The 22,626-nt window shown below is 34.5% G+C and overlaps 3 protein-coding genes across 6 annotated transcripts; 1 reads left to right on the forward strand and 2 right to left on the reverse strand.

Moving 5' to 3' along the window:
• Nucleotides 1-316: 316 nt before the first annotated feature.
• LOC138124564 (UDP-glucose 4-epimerase-like) lies at nucleotides 317-21,928 on the forward strand. Of its 2 annotated transcripts, XM_069039651.1 has the most exons (6): nucleotides 317-445; nucleotides 13,860-14,052; nucleotides 14,114-14,378; nucleotides 14,430-14,723; nucleotides 18,051-18,164; nucleotides 21,339-21,928. In XM_069039651.1, exons 2-6 carry the CDS (start codon nucleotides 13,967-13,969, stop codon nucleotides 21,741-21,743), a joined length of 1,164 nt encoding a protein of 387 aa, XP_068895752.1. In that variant the 5' UTR covers nucleotides 317-445; nucleotides 13,860-13,966; the 3' UTR covers nucleotides 21,744-21,928. The 2 variants fall into 2 exon arrangements, with proteins under 2 accessions (XP_068895752.1, XP_068895753.1); XM_069039652.1 differs by lacking the exon at nucleotides 317-445 and having other exon boundaries at nucleotides 13,917-14,057.
• On the reverse strand, nucleotides 12,795-13,869 carry LOC138124576 (CCAAT/enhancer-binding protein gamma-like). 3 transcript variants are annotated; one of them, XM_069039677.1, is made up of 3 exons: nucleotides 13,850-13,869; nucleotides 13,375-13,467; nucleotides 12,795-13,322 (listed from the first exon to the last, which is right to left on the reverse strand). In XM_069039677.1, the coding sequence occupies exons 2-3, from the start codon at nucleotides 13,465-13,467 to the stop codon at nucleotides 13,074-13,076; spliced, it is 342 nt and encodes a 113-aa protein (XP_068895778.1). In that variant the 5' UTR covers nucleotides 13,850-13,869; the 3' UTR covers nucleotides 12,795-13,073. The 3 variants fall into 3 exon arrangements, with proteins under 3 accessions (XP_068895778.1, XP_068895776.1, XP_068895777.1); XM_069039675.1 differs by lacking the exon at nucleotides 13,850-13,869 and adding an exon at nucleotides 13,572-13,733; XM_069039676.1 differs by lacking the exon at nucleotides 13,850-13,869 and adding an exon at nucleotides 13,572-13,731 and having other exon boundaries at nucleotides 13,375-13,491.
• Nucleotides 18,188-20,175, reverse strand: LOC138124557 (TAF5-like RNA polymerase II p300/CBP-associated factor-associated factor 65 kDa subunit 5L). The gene has a single exon (XM_069039642.1). The coding sequence runs from the start codon at nucleotides 19,870-19,872 to the stop codon at nucleotides 18,244-18,246; it is 1,629 nt and encodes a 542-aa protein (XP_068895743.1). The 5' UTR covers nucleotides 19,873-20,175; the 3' UTR covers nucleotides 18,188-18,243.
• Nucleotides 21,929-22,626: the final 698 nt, after the last annotated feature.

The following is a 22,626-nucleotide window of genomic DNA, read 5'->3' on the forward strand; positions in this document are numbered from 1 at the left end:
TCTATCTATATTTATATCTTTGGCATATTTCCGGCTAGATTACGATTATTTAATGCACATTTTCCTCATTTGATGTAAATTATTATTACGAAGGTAAGTATCTACAGTTTTTTCACAGCATAAATACAAATTCGGTATATTTGTGAGGCAAATTGAAGAATCTCAAGGAAATAAAAATTACTAACGTTGAAATTATAAATTCGTATACGAGTATACCTTTTTTATAGTTTTTTTTTTAATTTTTATTTAAGTCACTATCAACTCAGACTGATTTCAGAGATAAGAAACCGATTAAATACCATCTCGATACACTATCTCATCTTCACCTGCTTGATATAACAACATAACTTTATTATAACGACCAATTACACTGAAAGTGTCGAAACTGCTCGTACAAGCAGCATCATCCACAATTTCTCGAATCCGGGTTAAGGTTGAAAGTCCGGTAAGTTTAGATCTTTATTACGATATTACCGTTTATCTTCATTTACCAGCTTAGGTCGCAATCCACGACGCGACGTCTTCAAAAAAAAAACGCAAAAACCGCTTCGGTTGTCGCAAATGTTGTAATTCGCCAATTACGAAATGTCCATTTACTTTTTCGGCATTAATTAGTTTTTCGCGCTAATCCAAAGATTGTACACCACTAGTGATGCATAAATGCATTCATAACATCTAATCTGTAGCTGTCATTCGTCACAATTGCCTCAAGTTAATCTCAAATGTACCGCTCAAATACATACTCCAATTATTTTCCAATCAACTAATTATAAAGATTTATAGGATTTTTCACTAATCCGGAGATTAAACGTTGCAAACACTGAATTCGTTTTTAACCTATTGACACTTAACCTCCTCTTTACAGCTGTCATTTTTGACATTTGCGCCGAACTAAGCTCAGACTTGCCTTGCATTTCTCTAGTCCAAAAATTACCATTGTAAGCACAATTGTAAGTGAATACCAGCGGTTAGAAATCCCATCACGACAATGATTTAAGCATTTGCCGTGTGACAGCGCTGTAAGTTTACAAGTCGATGCTAATTAACTTGAGTAAGGTGAGGATTTGCTCTTCCGCATTTGCCTGCAAATCGTTCTATTTGCATTGTGCTTTTGTATTTTGCCTTTCTTGGCTCTAACACGCCGATAAATGATAAATATTTAACGGTTTCATTATTTCCTATTTGACTGTGCCAGATAGGTGAGCCGCAGCTTTCCTTTGTTGTTGAGCAAGTGATCGCCGTGTAACGTCCCAAAATGTTCATATTTCACTTCAGATAAGAAACCGATTGGGTTTAATTAACCGAATTAACGTTATGTCAGACATACCGACATTGTTATGGGTACTACCCAAGGGAAACGGTTACGTTGCGGGTAATTTGGCTGGAATTTGGCAAAACGAGTGCGAGTTTTCGTAATGATTGTTATTTGTAAAAATTGACTGATGATTCCCACTGGGACTGTTCGTCGTCTCTAGAGTAATGGTTCTTTGTGGTTCCCCACCATCGATCGATGAACCAGTCTCCGGAGAAATATGGTCGTGAATGTTACACTTTGAAACTATTAAAAGTGCAAGTCAGATTGGATCAGATTATTGCATGTTGCATGCGGGATGCGCCAAGGTCGCGAGAATACCATCCTCGGGTCGGTGTAGTTTTGAAGAATTAATGGCCAGGTGGAAAGTTGTTGGTTACGTCATAGGTACACGAAATGCGTGACAAATCTTGACCATTAATCTTATCAACATTCTTATTGCTGACTGTTTACCTATCGACTATCCAAATTGCAACGATGAATAAAAAACTAGAGTTGTTCTGAATTAGGTCAAATCGTTCTGTTGCACTTGTTTCATAACAACAAAAAACTAGACAAAAAGTGATAAAAAAATATTTTATAAAAGATGTTGCATTTTTTAAGTTATCAATTTTAGTTGGATCTCATATACAGGTTGCAGGATGTTCACTAGAAATTCGACAGTTTCCAATTTTGTAGTTATTGAAGAGTCGCTTGAGCTATTGAAATTGTTTCGATTGTATATTTAAAAAAAGAACATTAATTTGGAAGTTATTATGTACCAACTGTACCAACATCACATTTTTCAAATGACCTGAAGCAGTTTAACTTTTAGAATCCGGATGTATTTTAGACAAGGTCTGAACATTGTCTTCCCAAAGTTGCGACAAAAAGTTGTATCCGAATGCTTTTTAATAATGTTTGTGGTTTAAAATTTCATAGAACTGAACTAAAAATTACGACCAAAATTGCTAATCAAGTACTTATAATCTGTTTCAAAATCAAAAATCCACCACCTGTTGAATTATGTTGGCAAAAAAAAAGAAATCCCTAGAAAAAGTTTAATTTTTTTGGGTTGGCTCAACCTCCCGCCAAAATTTGACATTGAACTATTGAGTTTATTTATGAAAAACAAAATAATTATTATGTACAAAAAGGTTTTAGCTACCATATCATACTTTTTGAGTGAAATAATAGAATGAGAATAAAAAACACGATGAACTACGACCAAAACGAAGGTCCAACAGTTTTCTTTCATAACCACACTTTTTCTGACACTTGCAGACACACTAAAAACAAAAGTCGGCGAAGTTGTCGGTTGTATTTTCGAGGTAGAATGCACTGTTGGTGGATTTTTGATTTTGAAACAAACTATAGGTGCATTATTGTTTCATACTTGGATTTGGTACCTAATTACATATTAATACCTATCTCTCATTATTTTTCAAGTGTTTTAGAATTTTGTTGCATTTTCGATTTTATCTTTAAGTGCAAGTGTTGCAATAACGTCTAAAACAAGAATCATGATATGGTTTTCTCTAGTATACCTGAGTCTGTTTCTGTTTAGAATTTAGAACCAGCAATTCTCTTTTTTGTAAATCGTAATGAAAGTAGCGCTTTTTTCCATCATTTTACTCCACCTCCTTGGAGATGATTGTCAAAGCATACCTACATTTTTTTTATTTTGCATAAAACCTTTTAGGCCAAATTTCTCAACTTACAACGATATGCAAAACAATATCGTGTACAACACGTTATGAAAGTCTCTTTTTACGTTCGACACTGTCAGAATTTGAGAATTTTCTCCTGCGTGAACGGATTTTGATAAATGTCACAACTTGTCAAAACGAAACGTCAAGCTAATTTTAAAGATTTTAAGCGATTTGGAGCCTTTAAGAGGCTCGTCGAACAAAAAAACGTTGTATTCAACTCGTTTGCGTTTGCGTGCGCTCGTTTCACTCGCTTTCAAAAATGGCCCACTTGTATGAAAAAAGGCCCGATTTACACACGAACTCATTAAATAAACTACTATTTTTCACTCATTTGCTTCATCTGCAAATTCATGAAAAAAAGTGTGACTTTCATAACTAGTGTTGTACAAATAACTATTTAAGTACCTATTGCATGAGCAACAATAACTGTTTCAGTTGGCAATAATAAAATTATATTATATTGTTACTATGTAGTTATTAGGAGCAAAAATGAAGTTTTATATGCTGAAGCTGGTAGTTTGGCTGCCGACGAAGTGAGGCAAACAGAAAGACAAACCAGCTATCTGTCAACCCGTTTTAATTTGGATAGATTTTGTAAGTAGGTACATATAGTATGATCAAAAAGTCTTTGGATCAGAGTAGCCGTAGAATTAACAAGCTATCTAGGAAGTTATTTATTTCAATGATTTTTGACATTTATTTGACAACTTTCAAGTTAGCAGGTTATAATTCAAAATGTTTCAAAGAGAACATAGGTATAATTTTTCCTCTAACGGGATTTCAATTCGAGCACAGACCACCAACTATCGCGTGTTCAAATGAAATCCTGGGCTGAGTAGGCGTTGGAAAAATTAAACCGTTTGCCCTAATACAAGCATTAGCATACCTTCGGACAGCAGCATTGGCATTTCCACTACACAAAATGCATATCTGCAATTCCGCATACTCCTCGATATTCGGGCATTGTAAACGATTGTAATCTCCTCACGCTATGGATAAAAGATAGATCAAGTCAAGTAGTAAATTTCGAATCGTTACCAAGCAATCATTTTTAAATCGAAACATAAGATTTTTTCGTGCACAAAGTAATATTTCAGCAGTCCCAAAACAGCAGGAAACAATTTTATTTTCAGAAAACTGTGTAATTTATCCAAAAACGGTATAAAGGTATTCGAGGTCTTGGAAGACCATACCCTAACGCCTTGTATAGTTTATTTTATCTGCCGCTCGTCAGATGCCATGGCAATGAAGTGACACTTTAGCATTATCAATCCAGCAGTATAATGTCATATTTTACTGACGTTTGAAGAAAAAAAAAATTACTTGAAATTGGAAAGGCTGTTTACGTTTGTTTTATTGTCATTACTTATTGACAATTGTCATAAATTTCAAATTTAATCGTCTTGGTTTTTGTAATTTTTTATTGATAAAATGGTTTTCTCGTTGGAACAACATGACATAAAAATCATCAGTTTTATTGCCAACTCAAACAGTAAGTACCTACCTAATTGTTGCTCACAGTCGCGAGCAATAAATTTTGGTCGTCAATGTCATTTCAAAATTTGGTTACATTGTCACAAATTAAAAAAAAATCCCTGCTTGATTATGCTCATGTCAACAAAATGTCAAAAAAATGATAAAAAATGACAATTAATGTCATAGACACAATATGATGATAGGTTATAATATTTACGACCTTTTTACCTACAATGGAGCATTTTCCCATTCCCGTAAAGAATGACATTGACGACCAAAATTGATTGCTCGCGACTATACAGTAATTACTTTTTAGACTTTGACCGTTTTGACAGAAATACGTAGAATAAAAAAATGCGAAAATTTTCTATTCAACGTAATACCAATGTGAAAAAATTATTTGTGAAAATAGGACTCCTATACTTACCAAGAAACTTTACAATATGTAGTTTTCTGTTAATGTCATTGTAAATTCAATTAGGTATGTATATTTTAGCGACGATTCTAAGAGAACAAACGCGCTGCTGGTTTATTATGATTGTTTATAACATTTTTCATTAAAATAGTGTCTGATTTAGCGCAACATAAATTATTCTCTCATAGAGTACTTGGCTGTTTTTCAATGTGAATAAAACGTTGTGATCACAGTAATCCGATTTCAGAAAAATGAAACAATAATGTCAATCAAATGTGACAAAATTATATTTTTGTAAATAAATCAGACACTATTCGTGAATCACCCTGCATGTATGTATGTATTAATAGTATATATTATGATACAAGTTTATAAGGAAGCCTTTTAAGGTCGCAAGTGCTTTAAAGGCCCTTATAAACGTGTATCATACGCTATTGTTTATTATACCAGCACTTTTCCGAAGAAATCTATGTTGATATAGAAATGGTCAATTGTTGTTTTTTCGTTGCTATCATAAATTGTGTATAAATGTCTATTTATCATTGTTCAAAATGTAGATGAATTTGTTGTTACCTAAGCAACCTTTAAAGCTTCAGTGTTTTAAACGCCCGTTTTCGCACGCATTTTAGTGTCAAAAACAGGGATTATGATTCAGGCGTTTTAAAGACCCACCAGTGCCAAAAAAGGCCCAATTTACAAAAGAACGAGTTGATTACAACGTTTTTTTGTTCGACGACCCCCTTAAAGGCTCCAAATCGCTTAAAATATTTAAAATTAGCTTAACGTTTCGTTTTGACAAGTTGTGACATTTAGGGGAAAATTCTCAAATTCTGACAGTGTCGAACAAAACAAAATAATTTTAGCAATAATTGTTAAAATTATTATTAGTGTCTTTGGGTTCAAAAATATCTGTGGTATAGTAGTCTAGTGTTTGCTTATGTTTCCGTACGACCTAGCTTCCTCAGCGATTAAATCATGGATATCAAACGTCATTTATTTAGCGAACAACCATACCAGTTACTTTTTTGAACGTTCGTTATAAGGTTTTATTCAAATATTTTTTCCTTCTTTATTGTTAAGGTAATCATAATCAATAATCATATTGCCTGCAAATGAAGAATTAAACGAAAGAAAGGGATAAAAATAATAACATTCTTTTCTATAATATGCAATGAGTTTCTGTGTAAATTGGGCTTTTTTAATTGCCCGAGGGACAAGATTAAAACACGAGCGTAGCGAGGGTTTTAAGGATTCGAGGGCAATTAGAAAAGCCCAATTTATCCAGAAACGAGTTGCATACAAAATTTTATTGTTTGAAACGACGTCCCTGAAGCTTCCAAATCTTTTTAAAATGGTTTCGAATTTGCTTTTGACAGCTTTGACAAAGTTTTCAAGACCTGTCAGAAATGTAACGTTGAATGTGTTGTCTAGACCAACGGTTCGTTATCTGCTCATTTTGCTTTAGGTAGCAGTTAAGAGGTAGTTTACAAAGGAGAAAAATGAGAATTTATGACAGTTGAAAACAATAAAAGATGTTAAACATCTTCAATGAATCAAAATTAGATATTTGTCCCAGAACTGCCTCCTCATAGAAAACATGTGCCGACAGCAAAAGAGGCTCCAAGATGACTAAAATAAATTTTCCTGTAGCTCACATAATCGATCTATGAAGTTCTCAGTTTCACCAATCCTAGAAGCTCGTCCTCACTCCTCAGGGATTACTAAAAAATCGGACAAGTTGCTAAACAGCAAAAATAATTATTGATATCTCAACAATCAGCGAAAAGTTTACCTACTTGGGTTTTTGACGTTTTCTGAGTTGGAATATTACATATAAATTTGTTTCACAGTCTAGGACTGGTTTACATATCTATGAGGGGCATGATTTGGCATTATTGAGTAAGTCAACTAACAGACTACTGTCCAAATAAAAGTTGACTAAAACAGGAAAAATATGAACAGAATTCAGCAACAGTCAGCTACAATTATTACTGCTGTCCCATGTCGGGAGATAACACTGAATAAAAACCATGTCAAGTAACCGTTGCAATCGATCCAAATTACACGATATAACAACCAGTATACTCGGAAGTGGCATAGCATAAAGATCACAAATATCATTAAAACAATTAAACATAGAACACATTCTGAACGAAGGTGAATGATTAAGAACATTTGTGTTTGCTCTAGGAACATGGAAATATCTATGCGATCTTGATAAAATCTGAGGAACACTGATACACAGACCACTCAAAAGACTGGAGCAGCCCACTTTATTGCGGAATAATTTTAAGAGGAAGGTCACCGTATCAAGTAGCCGTCTAACTTTTAGGCGGTAAAATTAAACCTGGAACACAAAAAATCATAATCAACACCAATCGGCGGATAAATTTCGTCTTCCTTAAATAAAGATACTTTAGAAATATGCGTTGCACAGATTCAACAGTGTTAATATATGTCACATAATACGGAGACCATATTATAGAACCATATTCCAAACGATATCTTACAAGCGAGAAATACAACGTAGTTAAGCATTTGACGGAACGAAACTCATTGCAAGATCTAAATTGAAATCCGAAAGGTTTCAACGATGCAGCAACAACAGAGCTAATATGCACATCAAAAACCAGCCTGGAATCAAACCAGATACCGAGGTCCTTGGTGGAAGAACCAAGAACGACTAGACAAAGTTTGGTTGTCTATCTTGTAAGCAAATTGACAAATGTCATGCTTATGCGAATATGAAACAGAAATGCACTTGTCCTTATTCAGAACCAATTTGTTTCTTGATCACCAATAGGACAACAAGTCAACATTCGATTGTAGTTCTATACAATCATGTATGTTATGTATTCTCGAAAATAACTTTAAATCATCGGCATATAAAAGGGAATCAACGGTGAAAATCTCATTAATGTCATTTACAGGTGTCCCAAAAATAGCGGACTAACGGTGCACTACGGTGTAGAAGAGACTACCGTAAACGTCAGAAAAATGTTTAAAAAATTCTATTGGACTTATTTACTGATTGGGCGGTCCTTGAAAGTGGCACTTAAGAGGAAAATTATTTTGAAATATATGTATTAAATTGTCATGACAGCTACCTCTAATCGTACATATTATCACAAAGTACAGGATTACTCACTACCAATAACTAATCCTGCACAATAGTGAATTTAGAAGCTTTGGAAATCGAAAAAAATATTTTAAATCCACTACGGTAACATTGCAAGGTAATGATGTACGAGTACATCTTTGTTTACATTGTATTACCGTTAATAATAAAAATAATAATAATTTATTTTTTTGTCTGAAAAATTTTTTCCATATTTTTTTCGTGTACATTTAAACATCCTGGATACGGTAGTAAGTAATTAGTCCGCCATTTTTGGGACACCTGTATAAACAACAAGAAAAGCAAAGGACCAAGATTCGATCCTTGTGGAATGCCAGAATTAACAGTAAAGCGAAACGAACTGAATCCCATATACCTACTCAACGTATAGAACCCTATCAGATATACAGGGTTGCTACAAAGTATGGCAACAGTTAAATATCTCGAGAATGGTTTCCTGGAAATCCTTGAGATTTGGTAAGAAGTTAAGAGCATTTAAATTCTATTCTTTCCAATTTTTTCAGTTTTATACCTTCATTTGTTTTCGAGATACAAGGCTAACTGGATTTTTTTTAAATTTAAATTTCATTGAATCAAAATTTCAATGCCCTTAACTCCGTAGCAAATTTCAAAGAATTACAACAAACTGTTTGATAGGTTTAATAAAAAGAGCCTCAAACGGTAGCTACGTTTATTTATTTTTTAATTAAATTTAATTTTTTTTTTAGGGTTGTTATGTAAATTAATTATTACATGTGATACATCGTTGAATTCAGAAAAAAAACCTCTTTTCAAAAATCATAAAATTAACCCCTGTTGCCATTTAAAAAAATTCAAGTTAGCCTTATACAGAGTGATCAACAAGGACTGAAGCTGTTGGCAACAATGACAACATGATGAACATTTCAGTGAAGTTGGTAACATTACATTTTCAGTTGTCAATTTTGACGGGCAAATTTAAACTTCAACAAGTGTCATTTTTGAATCAATTTATTAATGAAAATGGTTTTTACACTAGAGCAAGACATTTTTATTGGTATGGCGTACTTTCGGACTGGAAATTTTGATGCTGCTAACGGTTGGCAGTATTCCACGGAGCACGGACGATACATTGCACCAATTTCAACAAATGTTCCCCGAGCCAGTTGGTACCTTGGGCGGCCCGGTACCTTAGTCGCGTTTAAGTAGCATTGCACGAAATTGATGCAACGTTACCTACAAACAGGTGATGTGAAAAAGGCAAAACCTACTGGTAGAACATCTACACTTACAGAAGATGTAGTTGAGAATGTTCGAGGTAGAATGGAACAAAACCCTCGAAGTTGCCTAACCATTTTAAAGAAGAAATTGATTAAAGTTCCACCCTTACAAATTTTCCCGGATCTAATCCCTGCATCCCGCAGACTTTCAGCTCGAAAATAATAACGCATAAAACATGTTTCTGTTTTTCAGGAGGGGCATGCAGGCACGGCCTATCGCTTTTATGAATATCGAAACAGTGGGCCATTATTAAGTACCGCTAATTACATTTTATACTGTTTTTAGTCGTTTTGTACGTATCGTGTTTTAACTACCAACTCGTAACATAACCTAAATTTTTTGACATTCACAACTTGCAGTGGGTGCCAACACTGACGCACAAAAAAATTTCATACTTTGGGAATATTTAGCTGTCATTTGCTGCCAACAGCTTCAGTCCTTGTTGATCACGCTGTATCTTGAAAACAAATGAAGGTATAAAACTGAAAAAATTGGAAAGAATAGAATTTAAATGCTCTTAACTCCTTACCAAATCTCAAGGATTTCTGAGAAACCATTCTCGAGATATTTAACTGTTGCCATACTTTGTAGCGACCCTGTATACAGGCTGTTTGATAAAAAATGCCTCAACCCATAACTTTTTTATTTGTTATCCGATTTCAATGAACAAAAAAACAAAAGATATGGTTTTTCATGCGCTACGAACCAGCCATAAAATATTTTTTTTGGGCGTTTTTTTAAATGGACACATGTAGTTTTTTAGGCTCAGTCTATTAGAGTTTTTTTTTCTGAATCTAATGATGTATTAAAAGTTATCATGTGGTCCCTATCTAATTGAAAAAAAATTTTTACAATTTTTAATTGTGGTTCAGCTTATTATAAAATTTTCAAGTAAGCCGTGAAAAACAATTGGAATATAAATAGCAACAAATGTCAAGCGTCAGTTTGAAAATTTTCAGGTGCAATCTTGAGGTGTTTTATTATTATTTTCTTGGAAAACATGAATTAAAAAATAAAATTTTTTAATTCATGTTTTATTTTTCTATTAAATTTTTGTTTTTGACTAATTGAAATTTTTATTACACTCGAATATAAAATAATAGTCAAATGACTGCTATCCTGCATGACTGGCAATGTTGTTATTTTATACTTAAATAAAAAAAGTTTAACAAAGCAGATGAAAATTTCTAAGTTGACGTTTGGATGACATTTACCGCACTTTGTATTCCGATTCTTTTTCACGGGACTTTTAAACATTTCATAATACTTCAGCTGAACCACAAAAATTTTTTTTTCAGTTATCTATGGACCAAATGATAACTTTCAATACATCATTAGATTCAGAAAAAAAACCTTACCAGACTGAGCCTAAAAAAACTACATGTGCCCATTAAAAAAAAAAGTTGACTATCGTTAGCTATTGAAGATAACACCAAAAAAATATATTTTATGGTTGTTTTGTAGCGCATGAAAAACCATATCTTTGGTTTTTTTGTTCATTGAAATCGGGTAATAAATTAAAAAGTTATGGGTTGAGGCGTTTTTTATCAAACAGCCTGTATGATTTAATTAGATATAAAAGAGAAGGACTGAAACCGAAGGCACTCAATTTACTAAGAAGGATGTTGTGGTGGCTTGTCAAAAGTGAATATCAGTGTATATCACGTCCACCTGAGTATTGTTATCGAGAGCATTGGCAATGTAGTCCGTAATGCATACTAGATTTGTAATCGGAGAACGCGAAGAGACAAAACCATATCGCGGCAACGCAAAATTGCGGTCATCCTATCTTGATGGTGCTCAACTCTGATTGATCAAGTTTAAGATGTCTTTTCTCGATTATCACTTGAGACAGGACTTTTTTCTTTAAAATTCAGATTATCACATTTACCCAATAGGTAGTTAGGTAGAGGTCTTTCAATCTCTCATGGAGTTTGACCTTGCAAATATTTGCGCGAAGGCGGAGCGATAAACCAGTGAAGAATTTGTAAATGAAAACTGAAAACGTCGACTATTTTAGCCACGCGTTAAATTTCAAAATTACAACAGTAATGTTTAAGCTAGCTGTGAAAAATGAAAATGCTGCAGATTTGCCACTTCAGATATAATAGTGGGCCCTTGTAAAGAGTTAAACTAACGTAACGAATGACGATGTTTTCGAATCGGGTTGTAGCGCCTACTTGAAACCGATATTCGTCGTTTACGCAGATATGACTCACAACCCGCCCCATGAGAGATTGAAAGACCTCTACCTACTCCCTTTTTTCTCTGGGGAGGCAGTTCTGGGACACCTGTATTTCTGTAAAGAACCACCAACAAGATTTCTATAGAGGGAAAACTTACCTAACAATAGTGCTTAATATTGTTGAGTTTTTGTGTTGATTACAGCGATGTAAAAAAAACATTTTTACCCAAATGATACCTATTAAACGTTTTCATAGTTATCTGGTATTTGTCGTTCTAACGTTATCATAAAAATTAAGTGTGTATAAGTGGGACCAGTAATTATCAAATTATAACGCAAACACCCTGTATATATTTTTGTTGCGACATAACTTGCTCATTGAAGAAAAATCTGGTTTAACAATACAATGATTAAGCGTCTAGCAACAAGTGTATTTTCATTTTATCGACGATATGAGTTATTAGTTATTACAATGGCTTTCGATTGCACGTAACGTTCTTGATATATTGTTAACACATCTCGATGTGCTTAAACAATCAAAAGTCTCGTAAATAATCATAACGATGGATCTATAAATTATGTAACTAAGGTTGGATCAGGATTTTTTTATTCTGTTACCTATGACAGCGCTAATAACATTTAACGGCAAGGTTGAAGAAGATCCGTGAGTGGCAAGAGTTGAAGAATCTTTTGTTATTTATGACAACTAATAACAGCTTCCAGTGACTAATTTATGACTGATAAGAAATTGAATTTCATTCAAATGGTCAAAGAAACACGAATTTTAGTACCGAAAAGAGTGAAAGTTATTGTCGAAATGAAACTCCCTATAACTATAGTACCGACCGAGATGTTTCCTAATGTTTTATGAATTACATTATTTTAATTACTGAAAGTTCTCACGGCACGGTCTCATACCTACTGGTTGAAAACTGTTTAAAATTACGTATTGCTTACACATTTCTTTGATTTTGAGATAAGACGGTAAATAAGAGGTCAAGAAAATTATTTTTGTAATTTACACTTCCATTGAACCGTTGTAGCATTGTTGTCTAATCTTATCTACAGACAAAATATCTCAAATATAGGACTCAAGTTCTCATTTCGTCTTTAGTTTTTTGAAATTTAAAGATGCCAAGATAAAACAGCTAAGCAATCAGATAAACCTAAAAACAGTGCAATAAAAACCAGGCCAGATTTTTGCGTTATTTACAAAATTTTGCAATTTTTCAGTTACACTTTGTGCATCTATTAAATATCAAATATTAGAAGGTGACTTATAAAGCAGTAAACAATTCTTTAGTTCGAAAGTTTATTAAAGTTGATGAATGGAAGACTGTTATTAAAATATCTTTATTAAAATAGTGATCACACGTGATAATACAATAATTCCACAAAAAAATTAAGTGGAGACTTTTTAATAACTTGAGATATCAAATATTATATTTAACATCTTTTCAATCTTGTAACTCATCAAAACTGATAATTATTAAACCATAATCTTAAAATTACATTTTACAAGTTTACAAACTATTATTTTCCATAAAAACATTTCTGATGAAATATAACAAAAGTTGTACTATGTTCTCTTATAAACGCCACTTAACACCTATCAACTATTTATCATCACTTGTGGTTGCACTTGTGTCCTCTGCTAGAAGCTGTTGCAAATCAATTCCTTCAAATTTGGCCGAATCAACATTATTGGCAGCATGTGCAATAAACAGCTCCTTCAAAAAGCCAAGTTCTTTAGTCAGCGTCTTGACCTTCTCTTCCAGCACCGTGTTCTCGTTCCTCAATTTTGTGACTCTGTTTAGCGTTTCCTGCGTCTTCTGTTTCGACTTGACTCGACTGCGTTTTACCGCCTAAAAACAGACCTTGAATAACCTCAACACTAACTCAGTGACGAATATTTACCAAATTGTTACGATCTCTCTTCTTTCTGTACTCGTCCGAATCCTCGCCCGACTCGGGGCCCTCCTTTTTGACGCGACCTTTCCTTGGCGACATCTGAAACAAATTAAAAATGGCACACTAATAGACAAGTAATCAAAACGTGTCATTTTCTAAAAATACGTTTATGTGCTCACGTGTAGTGCATTATTTTTGTTTACCTTCAAATTTTATTGCGCAATTTGTGGTAAACGATATAATTGAGGTCCCACACTGTAATGTTCCGTAAAAGCATATGTCTATCTGTCAAAATCGTGCATACGTCAAATAAATGTCAAGTACATATCGAATTGGCGTCGAAGTGTCATCGAACGGCGCGTTATTTAAAAACGATAGTAGAGTAATATCCGAAGTCTATTACAACATTTATTATTCCCCGAATTTTCCGAATTCTTCTTTATTTGATTAGTCAAAAATGATTCATTTTATAGATATCTACATGTTTACAGTGGAATCCAAGTCGGCCGTGCCTTCCGCCATTGCCGACACGTCAAACTGTCAAACGTCGGTTTGACGTATTTGTAATAAATTACAAGTTGATAAGAAGCTGATAACGATGGCCCACGCGTTACGAAATTGCATGATAGTATATGTTATCGCGGCTGTGTATTACGTGATCATTCCAATCGGCTTCGTGACAAAGTAAGGTTAGTCCTAACCAAAAAATTCTTGTTTTTAACAAAAACTAACGTTTGTGCCGTAGGTGGTGGTTGACGGACGAAATGGCAAAACCCAACGGCACTATTCTTGTAACTGGGGGCGCGGGCTATGTTGGATCTCACACCGTGGTCGAATTGCTCAACAATAACTATTCTGTCATTGCCATCGACAATTTGGTCAACTGTTTCGCTGAAAAGAATCAAAAACCTGAATCGTTGAAACGCGTGGAGACAATAACAAACCAGAAAATTACATTTTACGATGTCGACATAAGAAACAAAGATGCTTTAGACAAAGTTTTTAGAGATGTAGGTAAGTTTAGAATGAAACAATCTCGACTACAACTGTTTCATTTTCAGCATAACATTGATGCTGTCATTCATTTTGCTGCACTGAAGGCTGTTGGGGAATCTGTGCAGATTCCGTTAGCTTACTACCAAAATAACATAGCCGGGTCTAGTACTCTTTTCGAGGTGATGCAAACCCATGGAGTGAAGAAAGTGGTGTTTTCTTCATCTGCAACGGTGTATGGGATACCACAATTCCTCCCAATCACAGAAAAGCATCCTACTGGACAGAACTGTACAAATCCGTATGGTAAAACTAAATATTTTGTTGAAGAAATATTAAAGGATGTCTGCACTTCAGATCCTGTAAGTAATTGTTATTCATTATTATTCAATTCGTTTTCTTATCTGAAGTAAACAGTTTTTTTGTAAAAAAGGCAAAGTCATACATATTTTAATTGCTGAGGAATTAAAATGATTGTAGATAAAATATCACGCGTTTGCGTTGAGTTGCCAAGTGGACAGTTTAGATATTGGCGATAAAGTAGAAGACTCGCCAAAATAATTTTTTAAGTATTAAATTCATAAGCAAATATCTCACTAAAGTGATAAACAGAGGACTGACATAGGAAAACTCGTTTTGTTAATTATTAACAGTATTGAAGTTGCAAAAATATAAATTTTATTAACTTAATTTTACCATTAAAGCAAAAACATGTTTTTAACTCTGCCACTCTTGTTAAATTTACTACTTTGTCTAGCGTTATTTAATTCTTATTTAAAAGAGGGATTATTGTAAAGTTAATTACATTGCCAGTCATAAAAATTGTAACATTAATAAATAATAATAATTTCATTCTTTCAGAAAATAGTAGTTTTTTGGTCGACACTACGACACTGTCAGAATTTGAGAATTTTTTCCTGCGTGAACGGATTTTGATAAATGTCAACTTGTCAAAATGAAATGTCAAGCTAATTTTCAAGATTTTAAGCGATTTGGAGCCTTTAAGAGGCTCGTCGAACAAAAAACGTTGTATTCAACTTGTTCTTGTGTAAATTGGGCTTTTTTGGCATGTGTGGGCCAGTTTAAAACGCAAGTGAAACGAGCCAAAAAAAGCCCAATTTACACACGAACTCGTTAAATAAACTATAATCTGTTTCGAAATCAAAAATCCACCACCTGTTGAATTATGTTGGCAGAAAAAAAGAAATCCCTAGAATTCCGCCAAAATTTGACCTTCAGTGTGTCACAAATATCAAATTATAAAAATGCCCCGAAAAACAAGGAATCTTTTAACCGCTAAATTAAAGCGAGCGTTCATTAGGTGCTTCGAAGAATTTAAAAAACACGATGAACTACAACCAAAACGACTGTCAACAGTTTTATTTCATAACCCCACGTTTTTCTGACACTTTCAAACACACTAAAAACAAAATTTGGCGACGTTGTCGGTTGTATTTTCGAGGTAGAATGCAGTGTTGGTGGATTTTTGATTTTGAAACCAATCACACCTTTAATGAGTTCGTGTGTAAATTGGGCCTTTTTTCTCACAAGTGGACCATTATTAAACGCGAGTGAAACGAGCGTTTTAAAGACCCACCAGTGCCAAAAAAGGCCCAATTTACAAAAGAACGAGTTGATTACAACGTTTTTTTGTTCGACGACCCCCTTAAAGGCTCCAAATCGCTTAAAATCTTTAAAATTGGCTTGACGTTTCGTTTTGACAAGTTGTGACATTTATCAAAATCCGTTCACACAGGAGAAAATTCTCAAATTCTAACAGTGTAGAACAAAAAATAAGGTTGTAGGTGTAAATTGTATAAATTGAACATTTTAAATTTATTTTAATAAAGCAGATAAACACAGAGTAATGAGTTAAGGGAAACGCTTATTGGTGGGATAACATTGCTATCAAAATGCTGAAATAGTGTTGACAATTGTGTGTTACATAAGAAGAAGAAGGGTGTCTAGCTGAAACTGAGCTTCGTATTTAAAAAAGTCATTTGAGGAGCATTGGGTGTATCTATCAACGTACTATTCCGGACACGGAATCTTGGCCAGCATTTTTTAGACATTTCTAAAAACAATTATGTAAACCAACTATTAGTGTCATTAATAAATGTCAATTATTAAAAATCACTTTGAAGTTTTTCTTGTGACATCAAAAAAGCAGGGAAATTGCATTATCGAGTGAAAAGTTGGGTTATGTTCAATAAAGGCCAGTTCACACATATTTGTCAGTTAAATGTCAGTTATGGCCAAGATTCCGTGTCCGGAATAGTACTTACCTACTTTTTTATATAATTGATTCAAAAAATTGAAATTCACGCATAGTTATCTGTGCATGAAGTGGGTCATTTTCTTACGTGTCTTTCTTTTTACATTGTTAGTAAGATCGAAACCATAGAAACCATACAAAACAGTGTGTGAAATGCAATTTGACGCATACGACTATTTCTGTTTTTCATTTCACGCGCTGTTTTTTATTAGTTACCTAGCAACATGGTCACTGCATTGAAACTTAAGAGTTCCTTCAAAAATTTGAATTTTTAATTTCAATTTTTTGAATCAATTATAGAAAAAATATTGTTTATATTTCGTGCGCGAAGATGTTTTTGTGCATTCAAAGGCTTATACTGCCTCGACCTTCGTCTCGGCGTAAAAGACCTTTTCATGCACAAAAAACACTCTCTTCGCGCACTTAATATAAAAATTACTATTTGAGGACTGTTATGAAATTTCACTTGAATTGCTTTGACAATAAATTCCTCTAGATTGAAGATCAGCAAAAATCAAGTTGGTAGTGAGTAAAATGAGTCCTAGAACTGACCTGACCTGACATAACTTCTAGACTTTTTCCTGTTCAAAGTTCCAAAACAAAATTATTTTTCAAATACATAATTGCGAAAACTTTATGGTTTGTGAGAACCATGTTGAAAAACAAACATAACAAAAAATTGAAACATTTCTCCTATCCCCTAAGCTCACTTTCTACCGGATTGCCTTGTTTAATACATATTATATTGCTGTTACCATGCATGGCGTTTCCAAAATCCTTGAAAATTTTTATCAAGACAATTTAATCAAACCATACGATCTAATCCACACCTATTTCAGATCAGCTGCGTTTTCACGGTGTCAAAAATTTTTTTAAGTACTTTACACTTGATAATGTTTTATATCGTTTGGGTCTAGATTCCTAAAAGATTGCAATGCGTTCCCGTTTTTAGCAAGTAACACAGATGATACAATTTATAATTAGTAGCTTGTTTAACAAGTAAAATGGTAGTTTTCCAGCGAGTGTAAATGTTTAATTTTACACGAATATGAAAGAATCACTTTTCTTACGTGTTTAACATACTATTTTTTCATATACTCGACGAAAAATACCCAAATCTTGAAAATAAAAAGTGGTTTATGTTAATGATACATTCCCACCTCAAACCAGTAATTCGATATTGTGGTACTAATCATCTAAAGCTCAATTTCAAAGCTCCACAATGTACTTTTTACTTAAAAAATTAAAACAAAATCTCTTCAGATGCTTGCTATTAACGGACGCACCGTTAAGTAGTTCTCTAGAGGCAGTCTGAGGAACGGACAAAATAAAAACTATTTCTCTTTGTACTCATTTTAATAAAACAGTGTATTTTTTCGATTTCACGTTCTTATCTTATGATCGGTACTTTCAGGAATGGAAAGTGATTTTATTGCGTTACTTCAACCCAGTGGGAGCTCACAGTTCTGGTCTAATAGGAGAAGATCCCTCGGGAACTCCTAATAACTTGATGCCATATATTTCTCAGGTGAGTAATAAAAAATCAAATCAGTCACTTTATAAAATTCATTCTTAACAAAAGAAAAAAAAATCAAAAATAATAATTTTCAAGAAGTTAGACAGGCAAACGTCTCAAAAGAGTACTCCAAAGCCACTATTTTCCCATTGATGTTCAGATTCATACTTGGCTCTTGATTTTTATTGTCTGGGGAATTATCCTGGCACTGTGGCAAATCCCATATCCTCAATACCCCATCAATCGAAGCGGTACACAGTTGTTTGCCATTTTTACTCCAAACCAATTTCGTGATAGGTTCACCCTTATATTTAATTTCGTTGTTGATTTTTGACCCCAAAATGTCCCACAGTCTCACTTTTTTATCGTCACCGACACTAGCCAAAGTGTCACCCAAAGGACTAAACGTAACACTGTAAACGACCCCTTTAGACCCGTGAAACAGTCGAAGAGGGCCCCCGTTGTCCACACTCCACATTCTTATATTTCTGTCGGCGGAACCTGTAGCCAGGTACAGACAGTTGGGGTGGAAATCTAAACAAGTGACGGCTTGCGTGTGTCCCACGAAAGTGCGTAGAGTCTGACCAGTGTCTGTGTTCCAGAGTCTAGCAGTGGTGTCGTGAGAGCCTGACGCTGCGTAAACGCTATTGCTACTAATGGAGGCACAATAGATGGGACCCAAGTGTCCGGAACAATTTTTGATGAGTCTCATTTCAGTCAGGTCGTAAATGCACAAAGTGGAATCTTCTGAAGCTGTCACCAGTCGGGTGTGATCCGGCGATATTGCTACCGAGTAGACCCGCTTCGAATGGTCTGTGAGTCTGATTTCTTTGCAATCGCTGACTCCCATTATGGGGTCATACGGGTGGATGGGTCTCAAGTGAACGATATTATCCTGGTTGTAAGCGACCAAGCCACAATTTCGTTTGATCAAACCACAAGTGACGGTCTCGTTTGTAAAGGAAATATTAATTTGGAAAATTTGTTTTGGCTCCTTTTCCAAATCTTGAATCACCTCCATTATTTTTTGGAATCTGTTGTCCACACAGACACCGTTAGATTCCGGCTTTTCTTCCATTTTCTCATCAGTCTCATTTTCTTTTTCATCGACTTGTTGAAGTTCAAACCAAGTCTGGAGGACGTGTAAAAAAACGACGTGACAGTTCTCAACGACGAATTTTTTCAATAGGGCCAGAGTTTGTGGTGACAATTCCAGAAAATATTTGTTGCCTCTGAACTGTTCGATCATGCAAGTTGCGTCACAGTCGTTGGTGAATAAATTAATCAAGTCTTTGACAAAGTCGTCGCATTTCGTCTTGTCTATCGCTGGCAAGTGTGCTTTGAAGAAGGTGGCGGCGCGCTCGGAGTGCCCGCCTTTTAGAATGTCCAAATAAAGGTGGCAGAAAAGCGGGGCGATTAAGTGTTCGATGTCCTGACAGATGTTTTTGTTTTTCGTTAGATCTTTGACCCACGAGAGGAATTTGCTGAAGTTGTGGTCTATCACGACAGGGTCACTGTTGTAACAACTGTAGAGAATCGAATTCGGTCTGCTTATTTCGTTTTCAACCAAGGAATAAGTGATCTGTTGGTCGATCTTTGTGTTGTCTTGTATACCGATCGAGGCGTAGTTCCGTTTTTGCAAATACGAATGCACAATGTTCTTCACGTGGTCACTCTTCGATCGTTTCGTTTTATTGATGTCTCGTTTTGCATCTTCCATCACTCCGATAATAGAGAATACCGATAAATGTCTTTCGACACAAAAAAAGTGAGGTTATCGCGTCAACTGTCAAGTATATATACGTTCACGTATCAGTCGTATCACGTTGACAACAAATTACAGCGAGCGATGTTATCGACGGCGGGAAATTTGAATTTTGTTCACAGACCATCAACAGAATTAAGACTTTCAAAACCTGTATAAAACATGGGAGACACTGACAACACTAGCGCTGCTCTAGCGTTAGGCCAAACTAAATTACCGAATTTACTCGTTAATTCGATCGGGAAGTTCCGTTTAAAAAGAAGGTTGATTTGAATATTAATTAATAATGTCATCAGTCATCACTCATCAGTAATTTTGAATTTTCTAATTTCTGTCAAGGTTTAGTCAATAAATTTTATAAATTGTTCTACAAAATAAGTTACTCCAAACCAGTATCTTGAGATAATTTTTCGTTATCTTTTTATTTGGTAAGTTATCTTTTTCTTTTTGAAAAAGTACGAAATATGGTTTTTCAGATCGCAATTTTTATTTTATTTATTTGGATATGGGAAAAATTAAACATAAATGCTTTGTAAACAAGATCGGCGATAAAAAATAAACATTTTAAATTTCAAAAATTAGAAGAACAAAGGAAACGATAGATAGAAGCTTTAGGTAAATGTTGCACCACCCTTCAAAACAGATAATGCTTTTATTTGCGAGAAACATTTTAGCAACAATTTCTTTACTCAAAAAGCAAAACTCCATAAATACGTTCTGCCGTCGATTTTTCTTCATGAAGACAAACAAACTTCCATAAACAATGTTAGATCAGCTGAACAAATTGAAAAATCTACGATTACTGAAAATCCCACTGTAGAGAATCTAATCCTTCTTGTTATGCCCAAGGCCCAAAATAGCCACCCAACAAAATCTTCTAGTGTGTTGCAAGTACTTGAATGCAAGAAAGTTAGTAGTCTTACTTCAAAAGGTAGAAACATTTATTATATGCACCGATGTCAGCGAAAAATAATTTTAAAATTAAAAAATCTTTTGCACGATTCTAAAATTATCTCCAGAAATTTTAAAAGTTAACGCAAAATCAAATTACATATTGAACTAATTCTACCCTTCAATTCAGTTTCACTCGCCTTTTAAACTAGCCCACTCATGCCCAAAAAATCCCAATTTACACACAAACTCGTTTAATGAACTACTAATTTGTTGTATATGTTAGAATTTGTATTAAAATGTTTAATGCTTAATTAGTCGTTTTTATTTTTTTAAATAAGTATCAATTTAAATCAAATTGAAAAAAAAATAGGCAACTAGGTATACAGAAACTAGTCAGATATGCAACTTGTTATACATTAGTTTGGCCTAACGCTCGGGCAGCGCCACTTGAGCGCGTCCCCGAAAATGTAATCCCACTTGACAGTCTTACTATAGTTTAATTGTCTGTGATTTTGTTTGTGTTACAGGTAGCTGTAGGTCGTAGAGAAAAAGTTTTCGTTTTCGGAAACGATTACCCAACCAAAGACGGGACCGGAGTCCGCGATTACATACACATCACGGACTTGGCAATAGGGCATTTGAAAGCCCTGGAGAAAATGTCTGAACCAACTTTCCTTGGTTGGAAGGCTTACAATTTGGGCACGGGCCGCGGATATTCAGTATTAGATTTAATCAATGCATTTACCAAAGCTTCAGGGAAGAAAATTAATTACGAAATTGTGGAGCGACGAGAAGGTGATATTGCGAGTAGTTTCGCTGACGCCGCTTTGGCTAAAAACGAGCTGAAGTGGGTGGCGACGAGAGGCGTCGATGACATGTGCAAAGATACGTGGAAGTGGCAAAAGCAGAATCCTCACGGTTTCCACAAGTGATAATGCATTTATTTTGAATTTTTTTTTAGAGATTTCAAACTATACTAAATGTATGTTGTGGCAAAAAAAGTGCATGTTTATTTACCTAAAGCATTTATTTACAGTCTGTTTTATTATACATACTTGCGAGTATCTACTTATTGTATTTTTATTGTATGCCGAAAATAGATATATATTTTTCTATAGCCAATTTTTCATTTCAGAGAATTTTAAAATTTAAAATTAATTCAGCGACAGGTAGCGCTATGTCAATAACACGCCAAGGTTGGTAGAACTGACTAATTTGTATAGTAGGTTGTCTCGTTCCCATTTAAAACAATAGTTTGAATTTTTTTCCCACGCAAAAGTTACTCGTGAAGTCATAATGCACTAAACTGTCTGTCGATCACGCATTAGGTGTTTCCCATTGTTTCCTCATTAGAATAAAACCACCCAATAAAGCCCACGGAGCTTATAAACGTTGAGTTCTATTCGAACACTCAAAATTTCTGGATTGATTTTACGTCACGAGTTACTTTTCCCCCCGCCCCCCAATTTTCAACGAGGCAACCTACTTTACAAATTAGTCAGTTCTACCAACCTTGTAACACGCCTTTATCGATTCGGTTATTACTTCTTATAGTCTATTTTTTCCTGGTAGGCGGTTGCACGCGCCATTTACAAAATGCGACCTCCTTATTGGTTAGTGGAATAGAGTAACCAATAGGGAGGTTGCATTTCGTTGCAGGATTTTGTAAATGGCCCGCGCAACCGCCTAACAGGAAAAAATATACTATAGTACCTACAATTACTTTTAATATATAGTTTATGTGGCATGTGGCGGTAGGGCCAGCGTTTAGTGGAAAATACTTTAAACTTTAATACTTACTCCTTCTTGCTTCAG

This window comes from Tenebrio molitor, chromosome 2 (assembly GCF_963966145.1).
Source record: "Tenebrio molitor chromosome 2, icTenMoli1.1, whole genome shotgun sequence".
NCBI classification, from domain to species: domain Eukaryota; kingdom Metazoa; phylum Arthropoda; class Insecta; order Coleoptera; family Tenebrionidae; genus Tenebrio; species Tenebrio molitor.